The sequence below is a fragment of the Hyla sarda genome, chromosome 1 (assembly GCF_029499605.1).
Source record: "Hyla sarda isolate aHylSar1 chromosome 1, aHylSar1.hap1, whole genome shotgun sequence".
Classification (NCBI taxonomy): domain Eukaryota; kingdom Metazoa; phylum Chordata; class Amphibia; order Anura; family Hylidae; genus Hyla; species Hyla sarda.
In genome coordinates, this window is record NC_079189.1 from 277,583,862 (window position 1) to 277,608,760 (window position 24,899).

The 24,899-nt window shown below is 43.3% G+C and overlaps 1 protein-coding gene and 1 long non-coding RNA gene across 4 annotated transcripts in view; one reads left to right on the top strand and one right to left on the bottom strand.

The window, feature by feature from the left end:
• The window catches only part of LOC130368734 (uncharacterized), a 58,069-nt gene that overhangs the window by 2,072 nt on the left and 31,098 nt on the right, over positions 1 to 24,899 (top strand). The window contains exon 3 of one of the 2 annotated variants that reach the window (XR_008892549.1): positions 1,466 to 1,856. The exons of the other annotated variant lie outside the window; for it this stretch is intronic. This is a non-coding gene — a long non-coding RNA (uncharacterized LOC130368734). Of the gene's footprint in view, positions 1 to 1,465; positions 1,857 to 24,899 lie in introns of those variants that run through there. 2 annotated transcript variants of the gene reach the window in all.
• LOC130368729 (ectoderm-neural cortex protein 1-like) overlaps positions 4,215 to 24,899 on the bottom strand; it is a 71,829-nt gene continuing 51,144 nt past the window's right edge. The window contains exons 1-4 of one of the 2 annotated variants that reach the window (XM_056572840.1): positions 14,198 to 14,222; positions 13,746 to 13,829; positions 9,772 to 11,580; positions 4,215 to 6,276 (exon numbers count right to left, since the gene is read on the bottom strand). In XM_056572840.1, the coding sequence (XP_056428815.1) occupies positions 9,780 to 11,546 (1,767 nt within the window). In that variant the 5' untranslated portion in view covers positions 11,547 to 11,580; positions 13,746 to 13,829; positions 14,198 to 14,222 and the 3' untranslated portion in view covers positions 4,215 to 6,276; positions 9,772 to 9,779. Of the gene's footprint in view, positions 6,277 to 9,771; positions 11,581 to 13,745; positions 13,830 to 14,197; positions 14,223 to 24,899 lie in introns of those variants that run through there. The other variant, XM_056572850.1, reaches the window with a different exon arrangement.

Genomic DNA, 24,899 nt, shown 5'->3' on the forward strand with positions numbered 1-24,899 from the left:
CAGTGGACCCCCCCCCCCACATGTGACCCCATTTTGGAAACTACACCCCTCACAGAATTTAATAAGGGGTACAGTGAGCATTTACACCTCACTGGCTTTTGACAGATCTTTGGAACAGTGGGCTGTGCAAATGAAAAATTTTATTTTTAATTTTCACGGACCACTGTTCCAAAAATCTGTCAGACACCTGCGGGGCGTAAATGCTCACTGCACCCCTTAATCTGTACATGAGGGGTGTAGTTTCCAAAATGGGGTCACATGTGGGGGGGGGTCCATTGTTCTGGCACTATGGGGGCTTTGTAAACAAACGTGGGCTTCAATTGCGGACAAATTTTCTCTTCAAAATCCCAATGGTGCTCCTTCTCTTCTGAGCATTGTAGTTCGCCCACAGAGCACTTTACATCCACATATGGGGTATTTTCTCACTCAGAACAAATGGGGTTACAAATTTTGGGGGGCTTTTTTTCCTATTTTCCCTTATGAAAATGACATTTTTTTGAATGAAAAACACCAGCATTTTAGTGAAAATATTTTTTTTTTCATTTTCCCATGCAAATTTAATGAAAATTCGTCAAACACCTGTTATGGCTCACTATACCCCTTGTCACGTTCTGTGAGGGGTGTAGTTTCCAAAATGTGGTCACATGTGGGTATTTATTTTTTTTGTTTATGTCAGAACCGCTGTAAAATAAGCCACCCCTGTGCAAATCACCAATTTAGCCCTCAAATGTACATGTGCGCTCTCACTCCTGAGCCTTGTTGTGCACCCGCAGAGCATTTTACGCCCACATATAAGGTATTTCCGTACTCAGAAGAAATTGCGTTACAAATTTTGGGGGTCCTTTTTTCCTTTTACTGCTTGTGAAAATAAAAAGTATGGGGCAACACCAGCATGTTAGTGTAAAAATTTTAATTTTTTTACACTAACAGGTTGGTGTAGCCCCCAATTTTTCCTTTTCATAAAGGGGTAAAAGGAGAAAAAGCCCCCAAAATTTGTAGTGCAATTTCTCCCGAGTACGGAAATACCCCATATGTGGCTCTAAACTGTTTCCTTGAAATACGACAGGGCTCCAAAATGAGAGAGCGCCATGCGCATTTGAGGACTAAATTAGGGATTGCATAGGGGTGGACATAGGGGTATTCTATGCCAGTGATTCCCAAACAGGGTGCCTCCAGCTGTTGCTAAACTCTCAGCATGCCTGGACAGTCAGTGGCTGTCCAGAAATGCTGGAAGTTGTTGTTTTGCAACAACTGGAGGCTCCATTTTGGAAACACTGCCGTACAATACGTTTTTCATTTTTATTGGGGGGGGGGGGGGGGGACAGTGTAAGGGGGTGTATACGTTGTGTTTTACCCTTTATTATGTGGTGGTGTAGTGTAGTGTTTTTAGGGTACATTCGCACTGGCGTGTTACGGTGAGTTTCTCGCTAGCAGTTTGCGCTGCAGGGAAAAATTTGCTGTATAGTGGTCTCAGACTGTAGCCCTCCAGATGTTGCTAGGCAACTTACCGGCTTCCGTAGGGTCCAGGGAGCTGTCCTCTTCTTCCGCACAACATCGCCGCACGCCCATCACCATCGCCCGCTGCCTCCGGATGGGTAAGTGGATCTTCGGTGCCCGGTCCTCTATCGTTTCCCCGTCCTGCCCCGCCTATTGTGGGGTGGCGTTGCTCCAGCAGACCCTGCTAGGAACTGGATATTACAGTTTGGTATGCCTATTGTCTTCACTGTGTGCATTGTACTGTATGATATTTAGAGCATTGTTTTGCATATATATGTGCTGTTAATGCACACGTGTGACTATGCTTCATGTTACTTTTCCTTATGCAACTTATTAATGTGGATCTGTCTGTAAGCAACGCCTTTGTCTCTCCACTTTGTGAATGCTTCTCCCCATATGTGATTTTAAATGAACTTTTTAATGCATACTCAATAAAATTATGTAATTTTTATATTATAAGTGTCTCCATTCTCGTTTTCTGCTGCAATATTTTTGTAGGAGTACACAATAGGTTGATTGTAATAAGTACTATCTTGATATATTGATACAAAACTTTGTTTGCTGTTGTACTGTATAGTGGTCTCAGACTGTAGCCCTCCAGATGTTGCTAGGCAACTTACCGGCTTCCGTAGGGTCCAGGGAGCTGTCCTCTTCTTCCGCACAACATCGCCGCACGCCCATCACCATCGCCCGCTACCTCCGGATGGGTAAGTGGATCTTCGGTGCCTGGCCCTCTATCGTTTCCCCGTCCTGCCCCGCCTATTGTGGGTGGGCAGAATGGGGAAAACGAAAGTTAACCCCCCGCCCCCAATCTGCTATTGGTCGTCGCTTCTGACGACCAATAGCAGGGATAGGAGGGGTGGCACCGCTGCCACCTCACTCCTATCCCTTCAGGGGGATCGAGGGTGTCTTAGACAACCGCGATCCCCCTTATATTCCGGGTCACCGTGTCACCATAGACCCGTATGACCCGGAATTGGTGCAAATCACAAGTGTGAATTCACTTGCGATTTGCGCCGATCGCCGACATGGGGGGATCTGATGACCCCCTTGGGCATTTGCACAGGGTGCCTGCTGATCGATATCCCATGGATGTGGAATTCCCACGGATGTAGCGGTACATCATGGGTCCTGAAAGGGTTTACCTAATTCTGTACTAAATTCTAGAAAATTTTACTTGCATCTTTTACAGATTCAGATCCTATCACTTTTACGACAAACAAGATGGCCTAGATTTGTCAAACTGCCTAAAACCAAAACTAGTTTTGCCTGTAGCAATCAATCACAGCTTAGCTTTCATCTATTAAACAGTTTTAGTAAAAGAAAAGCTGAGCTATCATTGGAAAAAACTAGCGATAAATTGGCAAAACTAGCTTTGGTTTCAGCCAGATTGATAAAGCTGGCCAAATGTAGGAAAAGTGTTGGTACCCTTCCGTTTAAGACAGAGAAAAACAATGCTCCCTGAAATAATCAGGCATTGCTTTTATATTGCAGCTAAACAGAAAAATAAAAAAATATATAAAAAAAAACTGAAATAATGAAACTGTCCTGGACAAAAATGATCATACTCTGCCTCAAAAGTTGTGCTACACATTATTAAGTACAGTCACTGCTGTCAAGTGATTTCTGTAAGGCTAGGTTCAGACTACGGAATTTCCGCCTGCAATTTTGCTTTGAAATTGCAGGCAGAAATTCCGCTTTCTAAAATGTATAGTGTAGTGAATGATTTTCCGTTCACAAATTCACACCGGAATTTGTGAAGCGGAATTTGTGAACGGACAATCCGCTTGGAAATTTCCACCTGAAGAAAGGCGTGCTCTTTCTTCAGGTGGAAATCCGTGCGGAACACATTGCAATCTATTGGAGACTGCAGTGTCCGCACGGTCCAAGCGCCAACTGATTCAGCCGGCGCTGGCCGCACTCGGAATCTCCGGGCGGAAATTTTCTGCCTGGAGATTCCGTAGTCTGAACATAGCCTAATTCTCAATGAGACTTTTGTACTTGTCTCCAGGTATCTTGGCCCACTCTTCATAAGATACTGCTCCAGCTGTCTCAGGTTTAAAGGGTGCCTTCTTCAGACTACATGTTTCAGCTCCTTCCACAGATGTTCTATAGTATTAGATCAGGGCTTATATAAGGCCATTTCAGAATAGTCCAATGTTTCTCTCTAAGGCTATGTTCACACTAATGGTATAAAAGCAAACTGTACATTTTCTGGCGCTGTACATTTTCAAACTTATATAAATGGCTATTTTTCAGTCATGGGCCAAGCTTCTCGAGTGCCACAGCCTGGTACATCTTCTTGATTGTCCTTACCTTTCAGACCCTACTTGACTGATGTCCAGGGCTCTGGAAGGGGAGAGCAATATCTATACTAATGGCCAGATGTGTAAGTGTGCTGTATTGTACTTGAGCATTAGCTACATACTAAGCATAGAATCCTATATAACTGTCTCTTCTACTGTAAATATGTTGTTTGCTCTTACAATAAATAGAACATTAGAGCAGGGAACAATCTGAACAGTGAAGAAAATAAAATCAATATTTTTCTCATCTTTAGTTGCAGTTTTTTTCCGCTGCTACATTCCATTTCAGTCCATTGGAATAGACGTGCCTGGCAAAAGAACAACATAAACTGTTGCCTTTGTGTTAGGAAATTCCACAGATGTAAAATCCTGTTGTCTGAGTCCCCTAATTTTAAATAATATCCATCTAAAGTGATTTATCTTTATTTAATCAATTGTCACAAATATCAGCTCCAGGCTGAACAGTATGAAATATACAAAAGGACATCTATACTCACAGTAAAAATTCTACAAATAGAAAGGTTTCATCTCTAGATGGCACATTAGCTGAGACTGAGACAAAAAATGTTAAGCAGAATATCTTACCTTATTCTACCAGCTTTGAGTTTGAGAAGTATTTATTATATGGACATATATATATTAACTAAAGTGCTGTGAGTGAAGAAGCAGTGCATCATAGTTATAGTTTACACTTTACTATGCAACTACAGTTATCCCTCAACTTACAATGGCCTCAACATACAATAATTTCAACTTTTCTGGACCATTGTAACTTGAAACCAGCCTCAACATTCAATGCTATGGACAGTCCAGATCTGAAAAACATGTCAATGGCTGGAAGAACTGACCAATTAGAATGGGCATTTTACTGGTCAAACACCTGTATTACTGAAGTGTATGCACTGAATTCCTGTCTGGTAGTGCCCCTACAGTACAGGGAGGTATTACATGTTCTGTACTATTCTTAACCTCTGCTGCTTCTTTGGGCACCAGGTAAGGGCAGCTCCATTTTACTTTTTTAGGACATTACGTGTACTGTACAGGAGCCTGAAGAAGCTCCTGTTCTCTACATTGACAGTGATTTACAGCTTCCAGCAGATCTTTCTTAATTTGCATGTAAGGACTTGCTTCAGGCAGATCTACACGAGGAAGACATAGCCATCTATTGGGGACGGCAATGTCCGCGTGATCTTAGTGCCGACTAATTCAGTCAGCGCTGGCCACAGGAAATGTTCCATCTGGAGATTCCGTAGTCTGAAACTTGCCTTAGGGTTGCTAGTCATACCCCATTGTACCAATTTTTACTGAATCAGACATTGTACTGTGTTAGTGACTCTTCTGTAACCCTTCTTTATTAAAGAGAGTGCCTTATCAGTGACATGCTGTTCATGAAAGCTATGGGAGGGGGGGAGGGGAGTAAGTAAACTCTTACCAGCGTATAATGCTCTGGATTTATCAGAATGTACGTTACTTTATAAATCCGGGTGCATCTTTGGCTGCCCTGCATGCCACTCTGAAATTTACATATAGGAGTCTTACACCTTTGTGCACTAAGTTCAATATGCCAGCAAGGCCCTGTCTTCTGGACATGCTTAGAAAGGATCTGTGCTTGTCTTGGGGCTAAATAGTTAGGTTGTGAGATTACCATAATGCTGTGGCTAGCTTTTTGTGAACTGCCTATTTCCTGTGTAAGTTTGTGCCCTTAAACTACAAATTATTCCTTGTTGTGTGAGGTCACTTTTCTCCCTCCCATACATCAGCTACCTCACCCATTGAAACATACATGTGATCCCTTCAATGCAATAGACCAGTGTTTTCTGACCAGGGTGCCTCCAGCTGTTGCAAAAACAATGATCTTTCTCCCACCCAGAGGTTGCTCCACCCATTGAAGCAAAGACATGCTCCCTCTGATTACCTGACTAGTGATGTAATGTCTCCGGCCGCACAGCATCATGGGAAAACCTGAGACAACACTCATTTTGTATGCTGTTAAAAAAACCTTGGGGCAAAAATCACAGAAGAATTGCGAGACCACCATGAAACACAGGTACATACACTATATTATGAACTACACTAACTATACAGCCCCTGTAGCATAGTCAAATAAAAAAAAAATACAGGAATGCCCCTTTAATATTTACTAAATCACATAATCATCATTGTTATGGAATGATAAGGTTGTGTTGGAATCCATGAGGGAAACTGAAATTTGGAAAATTTACTTAGAAATAAAAATGTCATTTTAATATAAAATGACAAATCTATTCTGACTCCATTAGCAAAAGACTTTCTAATTCATTAAACATGTAACTAAACAGTCCATAACAGTGCTTTTTTTGTGCATCCTAACACTGGTAAAGAGATTCCCATGCCCGTGGACATTCTTGCCATCCATAAACAACGGTTCGAGATGATTTCCAAACTGTTCCACCATGAAAATTATTCATTTTCATAATAATCCACAAAGGCAAATCTGTAAAAAAAAAATATATATATAGATATATATATGAAATTAAAGTAAAGCAATTTTGAACAATTAAATCTTAATATTTGGAGATTTTCCAGTACATTTAGATTAAACCTACCAAAATTAAATGTCTTACATAGCCCACTACTGGAACTACATATGATAAACTGTGGCATAGGCAGCAGAGTGGGATAATTCAAATAGTGCTCAAGAAGCACAAGAAGACCATAGGTCAGACAAAGGGTCATAGCAGCTTTCCTGCACATAACATGGAAAATTGCACATGTCCAGCAGTGGGTATTAATGTGCTGTTGGTACTTTGGGTCTTCTAAGGCCACATGCACACAGCATCATATGAACAACATGGGGAATCTCATACAGCTCCATGGTATGGTTTATCCATATATATGTTTTTTGCTTATTTTAACCAATGGCAAACACATCTTTTTGATTTTACTACAGTTTGTTTTGTAGTGTTGCTCGCGAATATTCGCAATTCGAATTTTAATTGCGAATATTGCATATTCTCGAATTTGCGAATATAGCACTATATATTCGCAATTACGAATATTCGCTTTTTTTTTGTTCACAGTACACATCACAGTGATCACTGATACTCCCTCTCTGCTCTTCGCATATGCGCATATTCGCGAATATTGAGCCCTCCCTTCTTTAATGGTATAGGGAACTAATGGGCTAGTGCATTGGTCTCCAACCTGTGGACCTCCATATGTTGCAAAACTACAACTCCTAGCATTCCCGGACAGCCGTTGGCTGCACTAGTGTATTAACTCTGTGATTTTTTTGCCTGTTGAACCCAATAGGCCCATTGTGTTCTATGGGGATCTCACGGTATGTAAAACTTTAAGATAAGCAGGAGGGTCTCAGCAGTACAGTGGATGGGAGCCCGGGCGGTGGTTCGAGTCCCAGGGTGTTACGGTGTTGTGGTTTAACTTTTTTACTCGTGATTGACAAATGTAGGTCAATTGGTAATTAAGAAAGCCTTTGAACCGTGGGAACTAGGTCAATTGGCAATTAACTGAGTGTTTGAACCGTAGGAACTAGGTTAATAGGTTACCAAATATGGGTATTGGGGTTAATTCAAATTGGATGTAATGTGCAAGGCTGGGTATGAATGAATGAATGGGAGGTTAAGGAACATAATTGGATATTTATCAATACCTGCCCATAGCAACCAATCAGATTGCTTCTTTCATTTTTCAAAGGCCTTGTTAAAAATGAAAGAAGCAATCTGATTGGTTGCTATGAACAACTGCACCACTCTTCCTCTACACTGGTTTTGATGAATCTCCCCCATAGAGAGAGATCAAAACCTGTCCAGAGGAAAAGTTTCTGAGTTGCCCATAGCAACCAATCAGATTGCTTTCTTCATTTTTCAGATGCCTTTTCAAAAATGAAAGAAGCAATCTGATTGGTTGCTATGGGCAACTCAGAAACTTTTCCTCTGGACAGGTTTTGATAAATCTCCCCCATAGGGGAGATTTATCAAAACCCGTGCAAAGGAAAAGTTGTCCAGTTGCCCATAACAACCAATCAGATCGCTTGTTTCATTTTTCACAAGGCCTCTGCAAAATGAAAGAAGCAATCTGATTGGTTGCTATGGGCAACTCAGCAACTTTTCCAGGAAAGTAAAGTTTAACCACAACACTGTAACACTCCGTCCCACCCTGTGACTCGAAGCACCACACGGTCTCCCATCCACTGAACTGCCGAGACCCTCCTGCTTATCTTACAGTTTCACATATCGTGAGATCCCCATAGGCCACAATGGGCCTATTGGTTTCAATGGGCAAAAAATCACAGAGTTAATGCACTAGCCCCATTAGTTCCATATACCATTAAAGAAGGGAGGGGTCAATATTCGCGAAAATAGATGTTTGCATATGCGCATAGAAAAAAAGTGAATATAACAAATATGCAAATTTCGCGAATATATGACAAATATTCCTCCATATATTCTCGAAATATCTTGAATTCGAATATGGCCTATGCCGCTCATCACTATTGTTTTGTATTGATTTAATAAATGTGTAATTCTCTCTCTCTGTGTATGATATGGAGCTGTAGGGACTGCATATGCTGTAGGAGGTGAATGCTAATAATCATCTCTATTTACAAAGCACCACCATATTTTACAGCACTGTATAAATAATTTTACATAATAACAAATTAACAACTAAACCAAGAGGTGTATTGGCCCTACTCACAAGAGCTTACAATCTATACTGGTTAAAAAAAAAAGGATAGTGCCATAATGCAGCATTCATAACATTGGATATGTGGTGAAAATGAGACCTGGCATTAGAAAAGTGGTGTAAAATGAGACCTGGCATCGGATAGGTGTTGATAAATAAGACCAGGCATTAGATAGGTGCTTGTAAGAACACGTTTTAAATAAAAACTGTCTATTTCCTATCTGTTGGGGGAGAGCAAAAATACTGCAGTAAGGGAATTTTACTTATACTGGGTCATAGAGCAATTAGGAGGTCAAAAGACATGGGAAATATGTGCCCTAGGCCAACACCTCTCTGCTGGTTTCAGATTACACAAAGCAGGAAAAGAAGGCTCAGGTGTTCCTCTTAACAAAGTTCTGTGCTAGGCTTTAACTGCATTATTAAACATCCATGTATACGTTCCATAATCTACACTGCTCTTGGCCTACAACTAAACAAATAATGTAAGAATCTAAGTTACAAACTGGCACCGGTATCCATCAAGTATTATTTCACAAGACTAGAATGTATGTAGGCAACCTACATAGTTCAGAAGTATTTTGCATGCTATAACAAGAGCTCGTTCATTCCTCATCCCCTGAGAAAATGACTGGCATTTGCCTTACAAAGAATCACAGATGAAGAGAGACGCATGACATTCACAGCATTGTAACAGTTCCCTTGTTTAAACCTTGTTTTGTAGAAAAGAATACACACACAATACAACAGAGGGCACTTGTTGTGTGGGCATGCTTGTAATAAAAAGGCTTTAATAAAAACAAGCAGATTAGCTGAATAGCACAACTGCAGGATAAGCAAATCCATAATACTTAGAAATCCCATTTGTATTACAGGCTTATTACAGACATTTTTCATAGAGCTTTTTTGTGGGTATTTTATTACAGAGCCAAGTCTTTGTAATAAAGTCCACTGTACTCCTATAAATGGCAGGCTCTATTGTTTCTTAGGGAGAATAACCCCATAATCTGGTTTCCATAGAGCACTATATGACAACTGGCACACAGCCACAGTGGCCCAAGTGTGCCACCCTATAGCCTCCTGGACTATTAAAAAAAATGTGAAAATTATTTATCTTATTGTGGCATATCTGCCTTAAAAAAACACAGACAACACCAATTCATGCACAGTTTACCATCCCTATAAAGGCAGGAGCTTTTAGTTGGATTCACATAATTCTGATTACTAAATTTTTCTCAAAGCCATTATTAGATGCATTTCCAGTCTTATAACTAAAAATAATATTTACCTTCTTGCTCATGCAGATAGATACTTCCATGTGCTGACAAAGGCTGTTGGGATGAGAGAATAAGGCACTGTGGTAACACTACTCCATGTGTCACTTGAAGGATCGTAACAGTCCAATGTTTTGCCCCGCTGAGAACCACAGTATCCACCGACTACATATAGTCTATTGCCAGAAGCAACTGCACGGCAGCTAATCCTCTTTGAGGAAACATCCCCAAAGCGGCACCACTGATAAGTCTCACTATTAAAGCGATAGGCTGAACTAGCAGAGAACTCGGTGTCTCCCCCAATCACAATGACATGGTTTCCTAAAACAGCAGCACCAGTGTAACGCCAGGGTTGAGGGCACGTGGCTGGCACTGTCCATCTATTTTGAACTGGATCGAAACACTGGACTTTGGGAAGCTTTTCACGGTTGACACTAGTGCCTCCAAACACAAAAAGCTTCATTTTTGCCCCCACAACTGCAGCATTGCTCACACCCTCTCTTAGGGGAGCTACTAAGCTCCATTTGTCAACTTGTGGATCATAATGCTCAACTTGCTTCAAGGATACAGAAGGAGATGCTGGAAAAGCTCCTGTAATAGCTGTATGCCCCCCAACCACATAAAGACAGTTGTCTAGCTCTGCAGATCCATGACCAAACCTAGCAACAAGCATAGGCCCTGCCTTGGACCATTCATCATGCAATGTATCATAGACCCAGACATCTTTAGATGCTCCATTTTCTGCCCCCTTTCCTCCTGTAACATAAACTTTGCAGCCAATTGCACAGGCACTACACTCTTTGCGTGGGCTGGGAATGTCAGTCTTGGGTATTATCTCAGTGGTCTTTTGGTCCATTACATAGATCTTGTCACACATAAATGTCTGTCCTCCCAAGAGTAGCAAGGCCTGACTAACTTTTCGTGGACGAGCACAAAAACCAGTCACTAGACCATCATTTTGCAAAATCTTGTTCCTGCAATGCGTTGCTTCTTCCACAATTGCCTTTGCTAGCTTATTTTTAACCACCAAATCATCCATAGCAAGACTTCTGAGATACTGGTCAGGTAGTAGGGCTAGCCTGACACAGCGCAGTACATCTGGTAGATCATCCAGTCGAAGACAAAGATCATATTTTATCCATCCTATCACAGCTTCATAGACTAAACTTTCATCTTCTACTTCAAGCTCCTCACTTAGGATAAGCTCCATCAGTTTCAGCTTTGGCAACCTGAAAAAGTCTTCTGTTTTGGATAATTCCACAAAATTGGAAAGACACATTCTCCAAGACAGCTCAAACAGTCTCTCACAGCAGTGTGCATCAGATATCAGCATCATGTTTAGGCAGTTTGCTGTATGAAGATTCTTTTCCAGGAATTCTGAAGCTGCATCTCGAATGTCATGAAACTGTAGCATATCCCCAGCTTCCAACAAGGACTCCGCATTTTCCTCATTGAGTATAATACGGGCAGAATAGGCATAATCCAGAAGCAGCTCCAAGACCTCAGGATGCAAAGCATCCTGAAAGTTGACTTCTCTATCCTGGCTTTCTTTTAGTCCCCCACTGAACATTGCCTCAAAATAACGGCTGCTGGAGGCTAGAACAGCTCGATGACATGGGAAAGCACGGTTCCCGGCCAACAACACAACATCTGTGAAGAGGCAGCGTTTGCGTAGCAAGTTAAGATGCGTTAGAAGGCTATCTGCGTGCCCAGGCTTGTGAAATAAATGAATGTTCATTGAACCTGTGCTGGAGCGGGACTTGCGGTTCTCGTGATTGCTGACTGACATTTTCGGGTAATTTCCTTGTTACCAGGATAAAAACCTAAAAAATAAATTATAAATATCTTTAGATGGCAGAATGACACAGCACTATGTTGAAAATCTAAAACCGTGTATGCCCTATCATTCAGCACCATCAGGAAATACTGGTGGGAGAATACATAGACAAGCAAACAAAGGCAATTCCCAGCAACCCTCTCATTGCCACAGACCTGGGAACTTTCCACCTAGACCATGACAGAAAAACATAATGTGGAAATGATTTGTTTGACTTCTCTTTCTTTGAACATCCTACATTTTGAATGGAGCTTAATAACCATTAAGGGGCTTTAGTAAAGATACACTTTAGAACTTGGATTCAATCACAACTGAACTTAGACAACCATTCAGGAACATGCAGAAGTGGCTGGAGACCGAGCTGTCAAATGCATTCTCTGATATATTTCAACACAATCGGATTTCTGCAACTTGCAAAAAATGTTTTTATGACAAAATCTATTTCATCAAAAGTATTTGACATTAATGTCTTGAGGCCCAGTACCACAAGACACCTTCAGAGGTCTTCAGGAATCCATGGCTCAATGGGTCAGACTTGTTTGGTGGCACAAACTGGACCTACCCAACAATAGGCTTTAATGGTTTAAATGTTATGACTAAACCAGTAAATGCATAAAATTCAGTTGCGGTTGGAAGCCTTGCATGCTATAATACAATGGTTATTTAATCTTCATTCAGCCCCTTTACTTTAGTCAGCACTCCAGCTTTTGGCGGTCTAGCTTTGAAGGAGACTAGCAGAAGTCAGGACAAAGGTCTCAACTCCATCAATTATTAAACCATGTGAGGTTAATAAACAATCCCTGGAGCCACAATGTACACTGCTCCCAGCTAAATACACAAAACACTCATTGTCACTTCCTGCCATACAGCGGCACATGAAATACCAGAGCACCCAGCATTAACTCCCTCATGTATGAAAGCCTGTTCTTTTATTTCTTGTGTGCTTCTCAAACAGAGATAGCAAGTTACTTAAAGGGAATGTGTCCCTTTCTGAGGGCAGTATAATGTAGTGACAGGCAAGTTGATTCTAGCAGTCTGTCACTTACGTGTCACTATGTTTCAGATTTAGAGAATTCACAGTTTAATAGTTGATGCACAATGTCAGTGTGGCATGGAAGGAGTCTGATGTATTCATGAGATGCAGAGTCTCTTGCTTGTCCACCATTGATCAACAGCTTTCTCTTTTCTTAATTGTGCATAGGAAAAAAGTAGTCGATCAGCAGCGGGGGTAGCCTACATTTCATGAATACACTGGAATTCTACCAAAAAGTTCTAGCATCACTCTGTAACTACTAAACTTTTGCACATCCCCACACAAGTGTTAGAATGCTGAAATCAATGTCTGTCAACACTTTATGCTAGCTCCAGGGAGGGCAACACATAGGGGTGAACACGTCCCCTTTAAATAATGGCAGCAGGGCAAGTTCAGACTTATAACCATGTGCACAATAGAGGAAGTGAAGGAGGATACAAGCCCTGCATGACTTTCTAACTGCTCATGTACAGTTGTACAGAATATGCCTCTGTATACCATATATATTGGCATTGTAATAGTAAGTGCAAACACCATGCCTGGGTATTAATTGGTAGCGTAAGTGTGATGAGCACAGACACAATGAAATATCATGTGAGTTCCACAGTGATGTAATCTTGTTTGATACAATTATTTTATCATACATAAAAAAGTATATGAAGCTAATGGTGGTCGGCCCAAACACTGTTTTTGTGTCATGATCCAGGTTTTTCAATATCTTTGATGACTACGTATCAATAAAACCCAAGCAAGATCGAAAACTAAACCCTGTGTATATTCTGCCAAGTGATCATACACCAGATGGAAGTTGTGTTCACAGTCAGGGAATATATTAACTCAGTGTATATACAAAAAGCCATGAAGTGTATATAGCATCTGAATATACTTTTTGTATCCTACTCAGTTACCATGTTTTAGAAAGAAGACAAGCCCTCTTTATAGTCACACATTACCATACAGAAGCTTTCAGAACCTGACCCCAATGATTCAGTCCACTGACATAATCTGCACTCAGTAGACATGAATAGGAGCCAAGCATGAATAGAAGCCGGGCAATGTTGGCACCTGTAACTCCATGAGGGCATTGGTAGAAGTTATATAGAAAGGGTTCTACTTACTGTGCCCAGGGTTGTGGTATCAGATGTTCAGGTTCATCCTCTTGTAGGCTAGCCTTGTGAGTCAGTGGCAGGGGATTCCAAGAGCTGCAACATTAACACATTGTTAAGTATGCATGTTCTAATGCAACCAGTAAGGGTGGAAGAAGCGAGAATTGAACGCAGACACACAATGCTGTTTTTCTTTGTGTCGGATCATAGTTTTATGTGTAAGATCAGTATGGGGCACCTGGGTGAAATCATGCTGAGCAGCATAATCTGTGTACCTAATTCCTATAAATGTGCCCATTTTAGAATGTGTTAGTGTGTGCATATAATATAGAATTGAATGGTATAAAATGGAGTTGTCATAGACAAAATGTACTGTATGAGTACAGGTGTCACTGACAGGTCATAACAGAAATGTGAATACAGCTACAGTAACAATCTAACATGCCAAATCTATATCAATTTACCTGCTTCTCAGCTCGCCTCCCTTGCTCAGACTGAGAGCTCAGCTGGGACAAAGCCTATTTACTATTCTCAAGCCCTGACCCTGCCCACTAGTATGCAGCCAATGAAAGAATGCTGGCTTCCCAGCACTGACTCTCTGAGCCTTCTTCTGGGTCTTAGCACCGAATAGCACAAGAACAGAGCACATGTTTAGAAAATCTGGTGGTTTATCAGCTGCTTTTTGTCTCTTTCGTGACATAAAAAAAGTATTTGCACTAAAATGTGCCATCTTTGTGTAAAGAAAATGAGCAGGATTTAATGGGATGGTGTAGGACAGCAAGTTTCTGACAGATTTATTATTGTCAAAGTTAGACAATGGTGTAAAGTGTATCCCAAATACATGCCTTATAATAACAGGCATAGATTTTATTTTCTCTCTTTTGGACAGGGAGATGTGCCCTTTACAAAGAACATACTAGATCTTACTTTCTATACCTCACACACATTGCCCCCATACATCTCACACACATTGCCCCATACACCTCATACACATTGCCCCCAAATACCTCACACACATAACCCCCATATACCTCACACACATTGCCCCATATACCTCACACACATTGCCCCCATATACCTCACACACATTCCCCCCCCCATGTTCCTCAGACATATTGCCCCCATACACCTCATACACATTGCCCCCATACACCTCATACACATTGCCCCCATACAACTCACACACATTGCCCTATGTATGTTCCTCACACACATTGCCCCATTCACCTCATACACATTGCCCCTATACACCTTACAAACTTTGCCCCCATGTTCCTCACACACATAGCCCTCATATACCTCACACACATTGCACCCATGTTCCTCACACACATTGCCCCCATACATCTCACACACATTTCCCCCCATGTTCCTCACACACACATTGCCCCCATACATCTCACACACATTGCCCCCATGTTCCTCACACACATTCACCTCATACACATTGCCCCTATACACCTCACACACTTTGCCCCCATGTTCCTCACACACATAGCCCCCATATACCTCACACACATTGCCCCCCTATACCTCACACACATAGCCTCCATATTCCTCACACACATTGCCCCCATATACCTCACACACATTGCCCCCCTATACCTCACACACATAGCCTCCATGTTCCTCACACACATAGCCCCCATATACCTCACACACATTGCCCCCCTATACCTCACACACATAGCCTCCATATTCCTCACACACATTGCCCCCATATACCTCACACACATTGCCCCCCTATACCTCACACACATAGCCTCCATATTCCTCACACACATTGCCCCCATATACCTCACACACAGTGCCCCCTATACCTCACACACATAGCCTCCATATACCTCACACACATTGCCCACATGTTCCTCACACACATTGCCCCCATACACCTCACACAAATTGCCTTCACACATACATTGCCACCATATTGCAGGCCCCTTTAAAAAATAAAAAACACCACTAACCTCTGCATCGTTCCCCCCGAAGCTTTAGGCGCTCCTATCCCCGTGGTTCCTTTTTTTTTTCTATGCGCGCAGCGTCATACATATGCTGCACGCACAGAAAGCCCAATTGGCTGTGACAGGACGGAGCCGCACGGCTCCATCCTGTTACAGCCACACGCAGTGTAATTAGAACGCACACAGAGTTTAAAGCAGCGCTCACTCGGGGAATGCGGGACGTGAGTCCTGGATCCCGAGCAGCACCCTCATCCTCTGGGAGCTCTAGGCCTGCGCCTACTTTGCCTATAGGTGGCGCCGGCCTTGGGTAACATAGTTCATAAGGTTGAAAAAAGACCAGAGTCCATCAAGTTCAACCTATATCCCTAATGAGTCCCTACTGAGTTGATCCAGAGGAAGGCAAAAACCCTCATACTAGAGGTAAAAATTCCTTCCTGACTCCAAATATGGCAGTCAGAATAAATCTCTGGATCAACGTTCTGTCGCTATAAATCTAGTATACATAACCAGCAATGTTATTATTCTCCAAAAATGCATCCAGACCACTTTTGAATTCTTTTACAGAGTTCACCATGACCACCCCCTCTGGCAGAGAGTTCCATAGTCTCACTGCTCTTACAGTAAAGAACCACCATCTGTGGTGGTGTAGAAACCTTCTTTCCTCTAAATGCAGAGGACGCGCCCTTGTTAAAGATCCAGTCATGGGTATAAATAGATCATGGGAGAGATCTCTGTACTGTCCCCTGATATATTTATACATAGTTATTAGGTCCCCCTAAGCCTTCTTTTTTCTAAACTAAATAACCCTAATTCTGATAATATTTCTGGGTACTGTAGTCCTCCCATTCCCCGTATTACCCTGGTTGCCCGTCTTTGAACCCTCTCCAGCTCCACTATGTCTTTCTTGTACACTGGTGTACACAGCATTCTATGTGTGGTCTGACTAGTGATTTGTACAGTGGTACAATTATTTCCTTGTCTTGGGCATCTTTTCCCCTATTGCACCCAATGATTTTATTTGCCTTGGCAGCAGCTGGCCGACACTGGTCCCTACAGCTAAATTTACTGTTAACTAAGACCCCTAATTCCTTTTCTACATCAGTCGTCCCAAGTGTTCTCCCATTTAATACATAATCCCAGCCAGGATTATTCTTCCCCATGTGCATAACCTTACATTTATCAGTGTTGAACCTCATCTGCCACTTCCCAGCCCAAACCTCCAACCCATCCAGATCCATTTGTAACAGTGCACTGTCCTCTATAGTGTTTACTGCTTTACAGAGTTTAGAATCATCTGCAATTGGTGCATCTGCTCATGCAGCCTTGTCCATGACTCAAGGAAAAGTCTGATGCTGCTCCAGGACTGGTTAGTGTCCCAGTAGGTATGGGGACCCATAGAGGTAGGATTTTTAGGAGCCGTTCTCTTTATTAAGTATTCAAATTGTTTTATATAACCATGTTACAAAAGGTCTTTCATTTTCATTGGTAACAACATGAAAAAAGTTTTTGGATCTGACAGTGCCCATTTAAGTGGACTGAACAACTCAGAAGACTGCGCTTTTGAGTCCGCTTAAAATAGCGTGTATGTCCAGAGCAGAGTCACTAGATTACTCTGTTCAAGCCATTCAAAGGAATAGCATCCACTGCCCTCCATTACAGTATATGTTGAATATACTGTTTTCGTTATGTGCAGCTGTTCTCCTGTTATCCTCACTGCTATCGACATAACTAAGCACAGGTAAATAGTCCTTCCTTTTATGTGCATGTGCTTGTTATGAAAATCTGCTTCTTCTGCCCAATGATTGGCCAAGGTTGACCAAGCATGCCATAGGTGTATTTTTTTTTCAGCTTGCCATAGTTACTCGCATTTTCTGCAGTTAGTCATCACAAATGATTGTTGACTTGTAATTTAGAGACAATGGTCAGCTAAAATGAAAATGACCAAAGTTGTCCATTTTGTCTGACCATTATAAGTGTATGGCCAGCTGTAAACATGCAGTATCCAATACCAGTTGACTTTAATAAAAGACAATCAGACTGCCCCCCAAAAATAGTGCCTGCCAGTCCCATTTCCCCCATAACAGCACAATCCAACTCTTTGTTTCCGCTTCTGACTTCGACTCAAGAAACTGCTTTAAAAGCAGAGGTGGATTTTTTTTTATATTTTAAGATTAAAAATTTTTTTTAATGGTATTTTACCCCAGTTTTTTTTACACGTTTTTTATCACGACATCCCAATGGCATGCAGGAGAAAATATTGGAGGCCCCCACTCCCACATTTTCTGAGTTTGTACAATTTTGGCAATTCCAAAAAATGTGGAGAATGGAAATCCCCCCCTCCCCCCAGCATTTCCACTCTCCACATTTTTGGGAATTGCCAAAATTGTACAAACTCCGAAAATACTTATATTCTCTAATCTATACACCTTCTCAAGGTTCAGTCCCCTCAAATCCTGAGCTATGCCTTCTTAATAATGGCCTTGAGAAGTTTAAAAAGGAGGTACAAGTCCCAATCTGCCACATTGCCATCACCACAAGATCCTGCCTAACAAGAAGATGGAAGACGCCTGCCATACTAACACTGACAGAGATCACTGAACATGTCTCAACTGTGCAAATACAGTATATGAAAAAGCATTTGTGTCTCAATGTGGCAGAGGAAACAGAACCAACAAACTATGGGCACAATGGTTATTACATAACTCCAAGTCAATCACACTTCTGTGAAATCACACTGTCCACTCAGAAGCAACACTGATTGACACAGGGGCGGATCCAGAGTCGAGTCTCGGGAGGGGCACTATTAGAGTATTTTGTGTTGGCGGACAGAAAAAAAGATTACAGAACTTACAATATTATTAAATGTATCATACAGTCCTAATGTTGTTTAAGACTTTTTGGCCATGCTCATATGTCAGAATAATAATCAAATATACCAATTGCCACAGAATGGGAAAGCGCTAAAGTTTTTACCATTTAAAACTACAGCTCCCAGTATGACCTAAGCAGTGGTAAGGTTGTGCTGGGAGTTGTTGTTTCACCCATCATAACTGCAGAACTTACAAGTAACTCCAGCTCTGATGGGACATAGTGAGGAGAATACACAATGATATCAGTGATTACAGATGACCTCTTCTCTATAGTGAGGAGAATACACAATGATATCAGTGATTACAGATGACCTCTTCTCTATAGTGAGGAGAATACACAATGATATCAGTGATTACAGATGACCTCTTCTCTATAGTGAGGAGAATACACAATGATATCAGTGACTACAGGTGACGTCTTCTCTATTGTGAGGAGAATACACAGTGATATCAGTGATTACAGATGAAGTCTTCTCTATAGTGAGGAGAATACACAATGATATCAGTGACTACAGGTGACGTCTTCTCTATAGTGAGGAGAATACACAATGATATCAGTGACTACAGGTGACGTCTTCTCTATAGTGAGGGGAATACACAATGATATCAGTGACTACAGGTGACGTCTTCTCTATAGTGAGGAGAATACACAATGATATCAGTGATTACAGATGACCTCTTCTCTATAGTGAGGAGAATACACAATGATATCAGTGACTACAGGTGACGTCTTCTCTATAGTGAGGAGAATATACAATGATATCAGTGACTACAGGTGACGTCTTATCATTGTGTATTCTCCTCACTATAGAGAAGACGTCACCTGTAATCACTGATATCATTATGTATTCTCACTATAGAGAAGACGTCACCTGTAGTCACTGATATCATTGTGTATTCTCCTCACTATAGAGAAGACGTCACCTGTAGTCACTGATATCATTGTGTATTCTCACTATAGAGAAGACGTCACCTGTAATCACTGATATTGTGTATTCTCCTCACTATAGAGAAGACGTCACCTGTAATCTCTGATATCATTGTGTATTCTCACTATAGAGAAGACGTCACCTGTAATCACTGATATCATTGTGTATTCTCCTCACTATAGAGATCAGTGATTACAGGTGACGTCTTCTCTATAGTGAGGAGAATACACAATGATATCAGTGATTACAGGTGACGTCTTCTCTATAGCCTTTCCTTATCTAATTCAGCTGGTACATACCGCCAGGATTTGTTCCAGCTAAATCTTCTCTCTGTAGAACTTGATGCCCAGACGTCTCCTCACTATGTCAGCACATTCTGATCCTCTATATGAAAACAATAATTATTATAATACTGCCAAACACTGTATTCTTTGAATATAATACTGGCACACACCCTCTGAATACAATTCTGACACACTGTACCCCCTGAATATACAACCCACTGTACCCTCTGAATATAATACCGCCATACACTGTACCCTCTGAATATAATACTATCACACACTGCACCCTCTGAATATAATACTATCACACACTGTGTCCTCTAAATATACTACCACACACTGCACTCTCTGAATATAATACTACCACACACTGCACCCTCTGAATATAATACTACCACACATTGTGCCCTCTAAATTTAATACTACCAAACACTGCACCCTCTGAATATAATACTATCACACACTGCACCCTCTAAATATAATACTATCACACACTGCACCCTCTAAATATAATACTATCACACACTGCACCCTCTAAATATAATACTATCACACACTGCACCCTCTAAATATAATACTATCACACACTGCACCCTCTAAATATAATACTATCACACACTGCACCCTCTAAATATAATACTATCACACACTGCACCCTCTAAATAGAATACTATCACACACTGCACCCTCTAAATATAATACTATCACACACTGTACCCACTGAATATAATACTAACACATACTGTGCCCTCTAAATCTAATACTACCACACACTGCACTCTCTGAATATAACTTGCTGTGCAGTGCACCCTCTGAGTAAAATACCGTAATGTATTGTGGCCCCTAAGAAATGTACCACCCCAGAAATTCCTCATAATATACACTATACTTCTGAAAGGCAAAACACTCTGTGCCTTCACATATAGTAATAATGCCCCATCTTGTACCCCTACATATAATAATTATGACCCGTCCTGTTCCCCCCACATAATAATGCCCTCTGTGCTGTGCCCCTCACATATAATGCTCCTGTCATGTGCCCCACACATTTAATGCCCCCTGTGCTGTGCCCTTCACATATAATGCCCCCATTCTTTGCCCCTCACATATAATGCCTCCATCATGTGCCCCTCATATATAAACCCCCCATCATGCGACCCGCACATATAATGCTTCCTGTGCTGTGCCCCTCACATATAATGCCCCAATCATACGCCCCTCACATATAATGCCCCCTGTGCTGTGCCCCTCACATATAAAGCCCCATGTCCTGTCCCCTAAGGGGGCATTATATGTTAGGGGCACAGCACAGGGGGCATTATATGTTTGGAGCACATGACAGGAACATTATATGTGAGGGGCACAGCACAGGGGGCATTATATGTGAGGGGCGCATGATGGGGACATTATATGGGAGGGGCACAGCACAGGGGGCATTATATGTGAGGGGCGCATGATGGGGGCATTATATGTGAGGGGCACAGCACAGGGGGCATTATATGTGAAGGGCACATGATGGGGGCATTATATGTGAAGGGCACAGCACAGGGGGCATTATATGTGAAGGGCACAGCACAGGGGGCATTCTATATGAGGGGCGCATGATGGGGGCATTATATGTTAGGGGCAAAGAATGGGGGCATTATATGTGAGGGGCACAGCACAGGGAGCATTATATGTGAGGGGCGCATGATGGGGGCATTATATATGAGGGGCCCATGATGGGGGCATTATATGTGAGGGACACAGCACAGGGGGAATTATATGTGTGGGACACAGCACAGGGGGCAATATATGTGAGGGGAACAGCACAGGGGGCAATATATGTGAGGGGCACAGCACAGGGGGCATTATAAGTGTGGGGCACAGAACACGGGGCATTATATGATATAATGCCCCCCTGTCCTGTGCCCCACACATATAATGCCCCCTGTGCTGTGCCCCACACATATAATGCCCCCTGTGCTGTGCCCCACACATATAATTTATATGTGTGGCACAGCACAGGGGGCATTATATGTGAGGGGCACAGGACAGGGGGGCATTATATCATATAATGCCCCCCTGTGCTGTGCCCCACACATATAATGCCCCCTGTGCTGTGTGCCCCACACATATAATTTATATGTGTGGCACAGCACAGGGGGCATTATATGTGAGGAGCGCATGATGGGGCATTATATGTGAAGGGCACAGCACAGGGGGCATTATATATGAGGGGCGCATGATGGAGCATTATATGTGAGGGGCAATATATGTGAGGGGCACATGACAGGAGCATTATATGTGAGGGGCACAGCACAGAGGGCATTATATGTGAGGGGTGCATGATGAGGGCATTATATATGAGGGGCGGATGATGGGGAATTATATGTGAGGGGCACAGCACAGGGGGCATTATATGTGTGGGACACAGCACAGGGGGCAATATATGTGAGGGGAACAGCACAGGGGGCAATATATGTGAGGGGCACAGCACAGGGGGCATTATAAGTGTGGGGCACAGAACAGGGGGCATTATATGATATAATGCCCCCCTGTCCTGTGCCCCACACATATAATGCCCCCTGTGCTGTGCCCCACACATATATTGCCCCCTGTGCTGTGCCCCACACATATAATATATATGTGTGGCACAGCACAGGGGGCATTATATGTGAGGGGAACAGCACAGGGGGCATTATATGTGAGGGGCACAGGACAGGGGGGAATTATATGTGAGGGGCACAGGACAGGGGGGCATTATATCATATAATGCCCCCCTGTGCTGTGCCCCACACATATAATGCCCCCTGTGCTGTGTGCCCCACACATATAATTTATATGTGTGGCACAGCCCAGGGGGCATTATGTGAGGGGCACAGCACAGGGGACATTATATGTGAAGGGCACAGGACAGGGGGGCATTATAAGTGTGGGGCACAGAACAGGGGGCATTATATGATATAATGCTCCCCTGCCCTGTGCCCCAAACATATAATGCCCCCTGTGCTGTGTGCCCCACACATATAATTTATATGTGTGGCACAGCACAGGGGGCATTATGTGAGGGGCACAGCACAGGGGACATTATATGTGAAGGGCACAGGACAGGGGGGCATTATAAGTGTGGGGCACAGAACAGGGGGCATTATATGATATAATGCCCCCTTGTCCTGTGCCCCACACATATAATGCCCCCTGTGCTGTGCCCCACACATATAATATATATGTGTGGCACAGCACAGGGGGCATTATATGTAAGGGGCACAGGACAGGGGGGCATTATATCATATAATGCCCCCCTGTGCTGTGACCACACATATAATGACCCCTGTGCTGTGTGCCCCACACATATAATTTATATGTGTGGCACAGCACAGGGGGCATTATGTGAGGGGCACAGCACAGGGGGCATTATATGTGAAGGGCACAGGACAGGGGGCCCCCCTGTCATGTGCTCTTCACATATAATGCCCCCTATGCTTTGCCCTGCAGACCCTCATGAAATATTCCCTTTTCTCTGACCCCCCCCTCCTAACAATGGCGCATATCCTGTTTCCCTAATCCCTGAGCATACCTTTACTTCCAGTATGCAGGCCGCGGGGACGGGTCCTCCAGGCGACGGCGCGATGATGTGACGTCATCGCGCCGACCTTTAGTGGATCTCGTCCCCGCAGCTCACGTGCTGTGTACGCACAGCGTGTGTGTAAGGTTAGTGAATGGTGGAGCCGGAGCTTACAGCTTCGGCTCCACCATGCTAGGGAGCGGGGGGGGAGGGGGGCAGCAATCTCGGGGGGAGGGGGGCAATTGCCCCGTTGCCCCCCCCCCCCTGGATCCGCCACTGGATTGACAATCAATTTCACATGCTGTTGTACAAATGGTACAGACAACAAGTGGAAATTATAGGCAATTAGCAAGACACCCCCAATAAAGGAGTGGTTCTGCAGGTGGTGACCACAGACCACTTCTCAGTTCCTATGCTTCCTGGCTGATGTTTTGGTCATTTTTGAATGCTGGCATGAGACGGAGTCTACAACCAACCAAAGCGGCTCAGGTAGTGCAGCTCATCCAGGATGGCACATCAATGCGAGCTTTGACAAGAAGGTTTGCTGTGTCTGTCGGCGTAGTGTCCAGAGTATGGAGGCGCTACCAGGAGACAGGCCAGTACATCAGGAGACGTGGAGGAGGCCATAGGAGGGCAACAACCCAGCAGCAGGGCTGCTACCTCTTCCTTTGTGCAAATAAGAGCAGAGGGAGCACTGCCAGAGCCCTGCAAAATTACCTCCAGCAGGCCACAAATGTGCATGTATCCACTCAAACGGTCAGAAAAAGACTCCATGAGGGTTGTATGAGGGCTTGATGTCCACAGGTGGGGGTTGTGCTTACAGCCCAACACCGTGCAGGACGTTTGGCATTTGCCAGAGAACACCAAGATCGGCAAATTCGCCACTGGTGCCCTGTGCTCTTCACAGATAAAAGCAGGTTCACACTGAGCACATGTGACAGAGTCTGTAGACGCCGTGGAGAATGTTCTGCTGCCTGCAACATGCTGCAGCATGACTGGTTTGGCAGTGGGTCAGTAATGGTGTGGGATGGCATTTCTTTGGGAGGCCACACAGCCCTCCATGTGCTTGACTGCCATTAGGTACCGAGATGAGATCCCCTTGTGAGACCATATGCTTGTGCGGTTGGCCCTGGGTTCCTCCTAATGCAAGCCAATGCTGTGGACTGGTCCGCCCATTCCCCAGACCTGAATCCAATTGAGCATATCTGGGACATTATGTCTCGCTCCATCCACCAATGCCAGGTTGCACCACAGACTGTCCAGGAGTTGGCGGATGCTTTAGTCCAGGTCTGGGCGTTGGAGGGAGGTCATACGGGCACGTGGAGGCCACACACACTACTGATCCTCATTTTGACTTGTTTTAACCCCTTAAGGACCCATGACATATTGGTATGTCATGAGTCCGCTCCCGTTCCATAACACGGGGCCACGGCATGGCCCCACGTCATAGTGGGTCGGGCCCGGCCTCTAACAATGGCCGGGACCAGTGGCTAATAGCGCGCAGCACTGATCGTGTTGCCGCGCTGTTAACCGTTTAGATGCGAAGTTCAAATTAATCGTTCAAGTAAATCATTG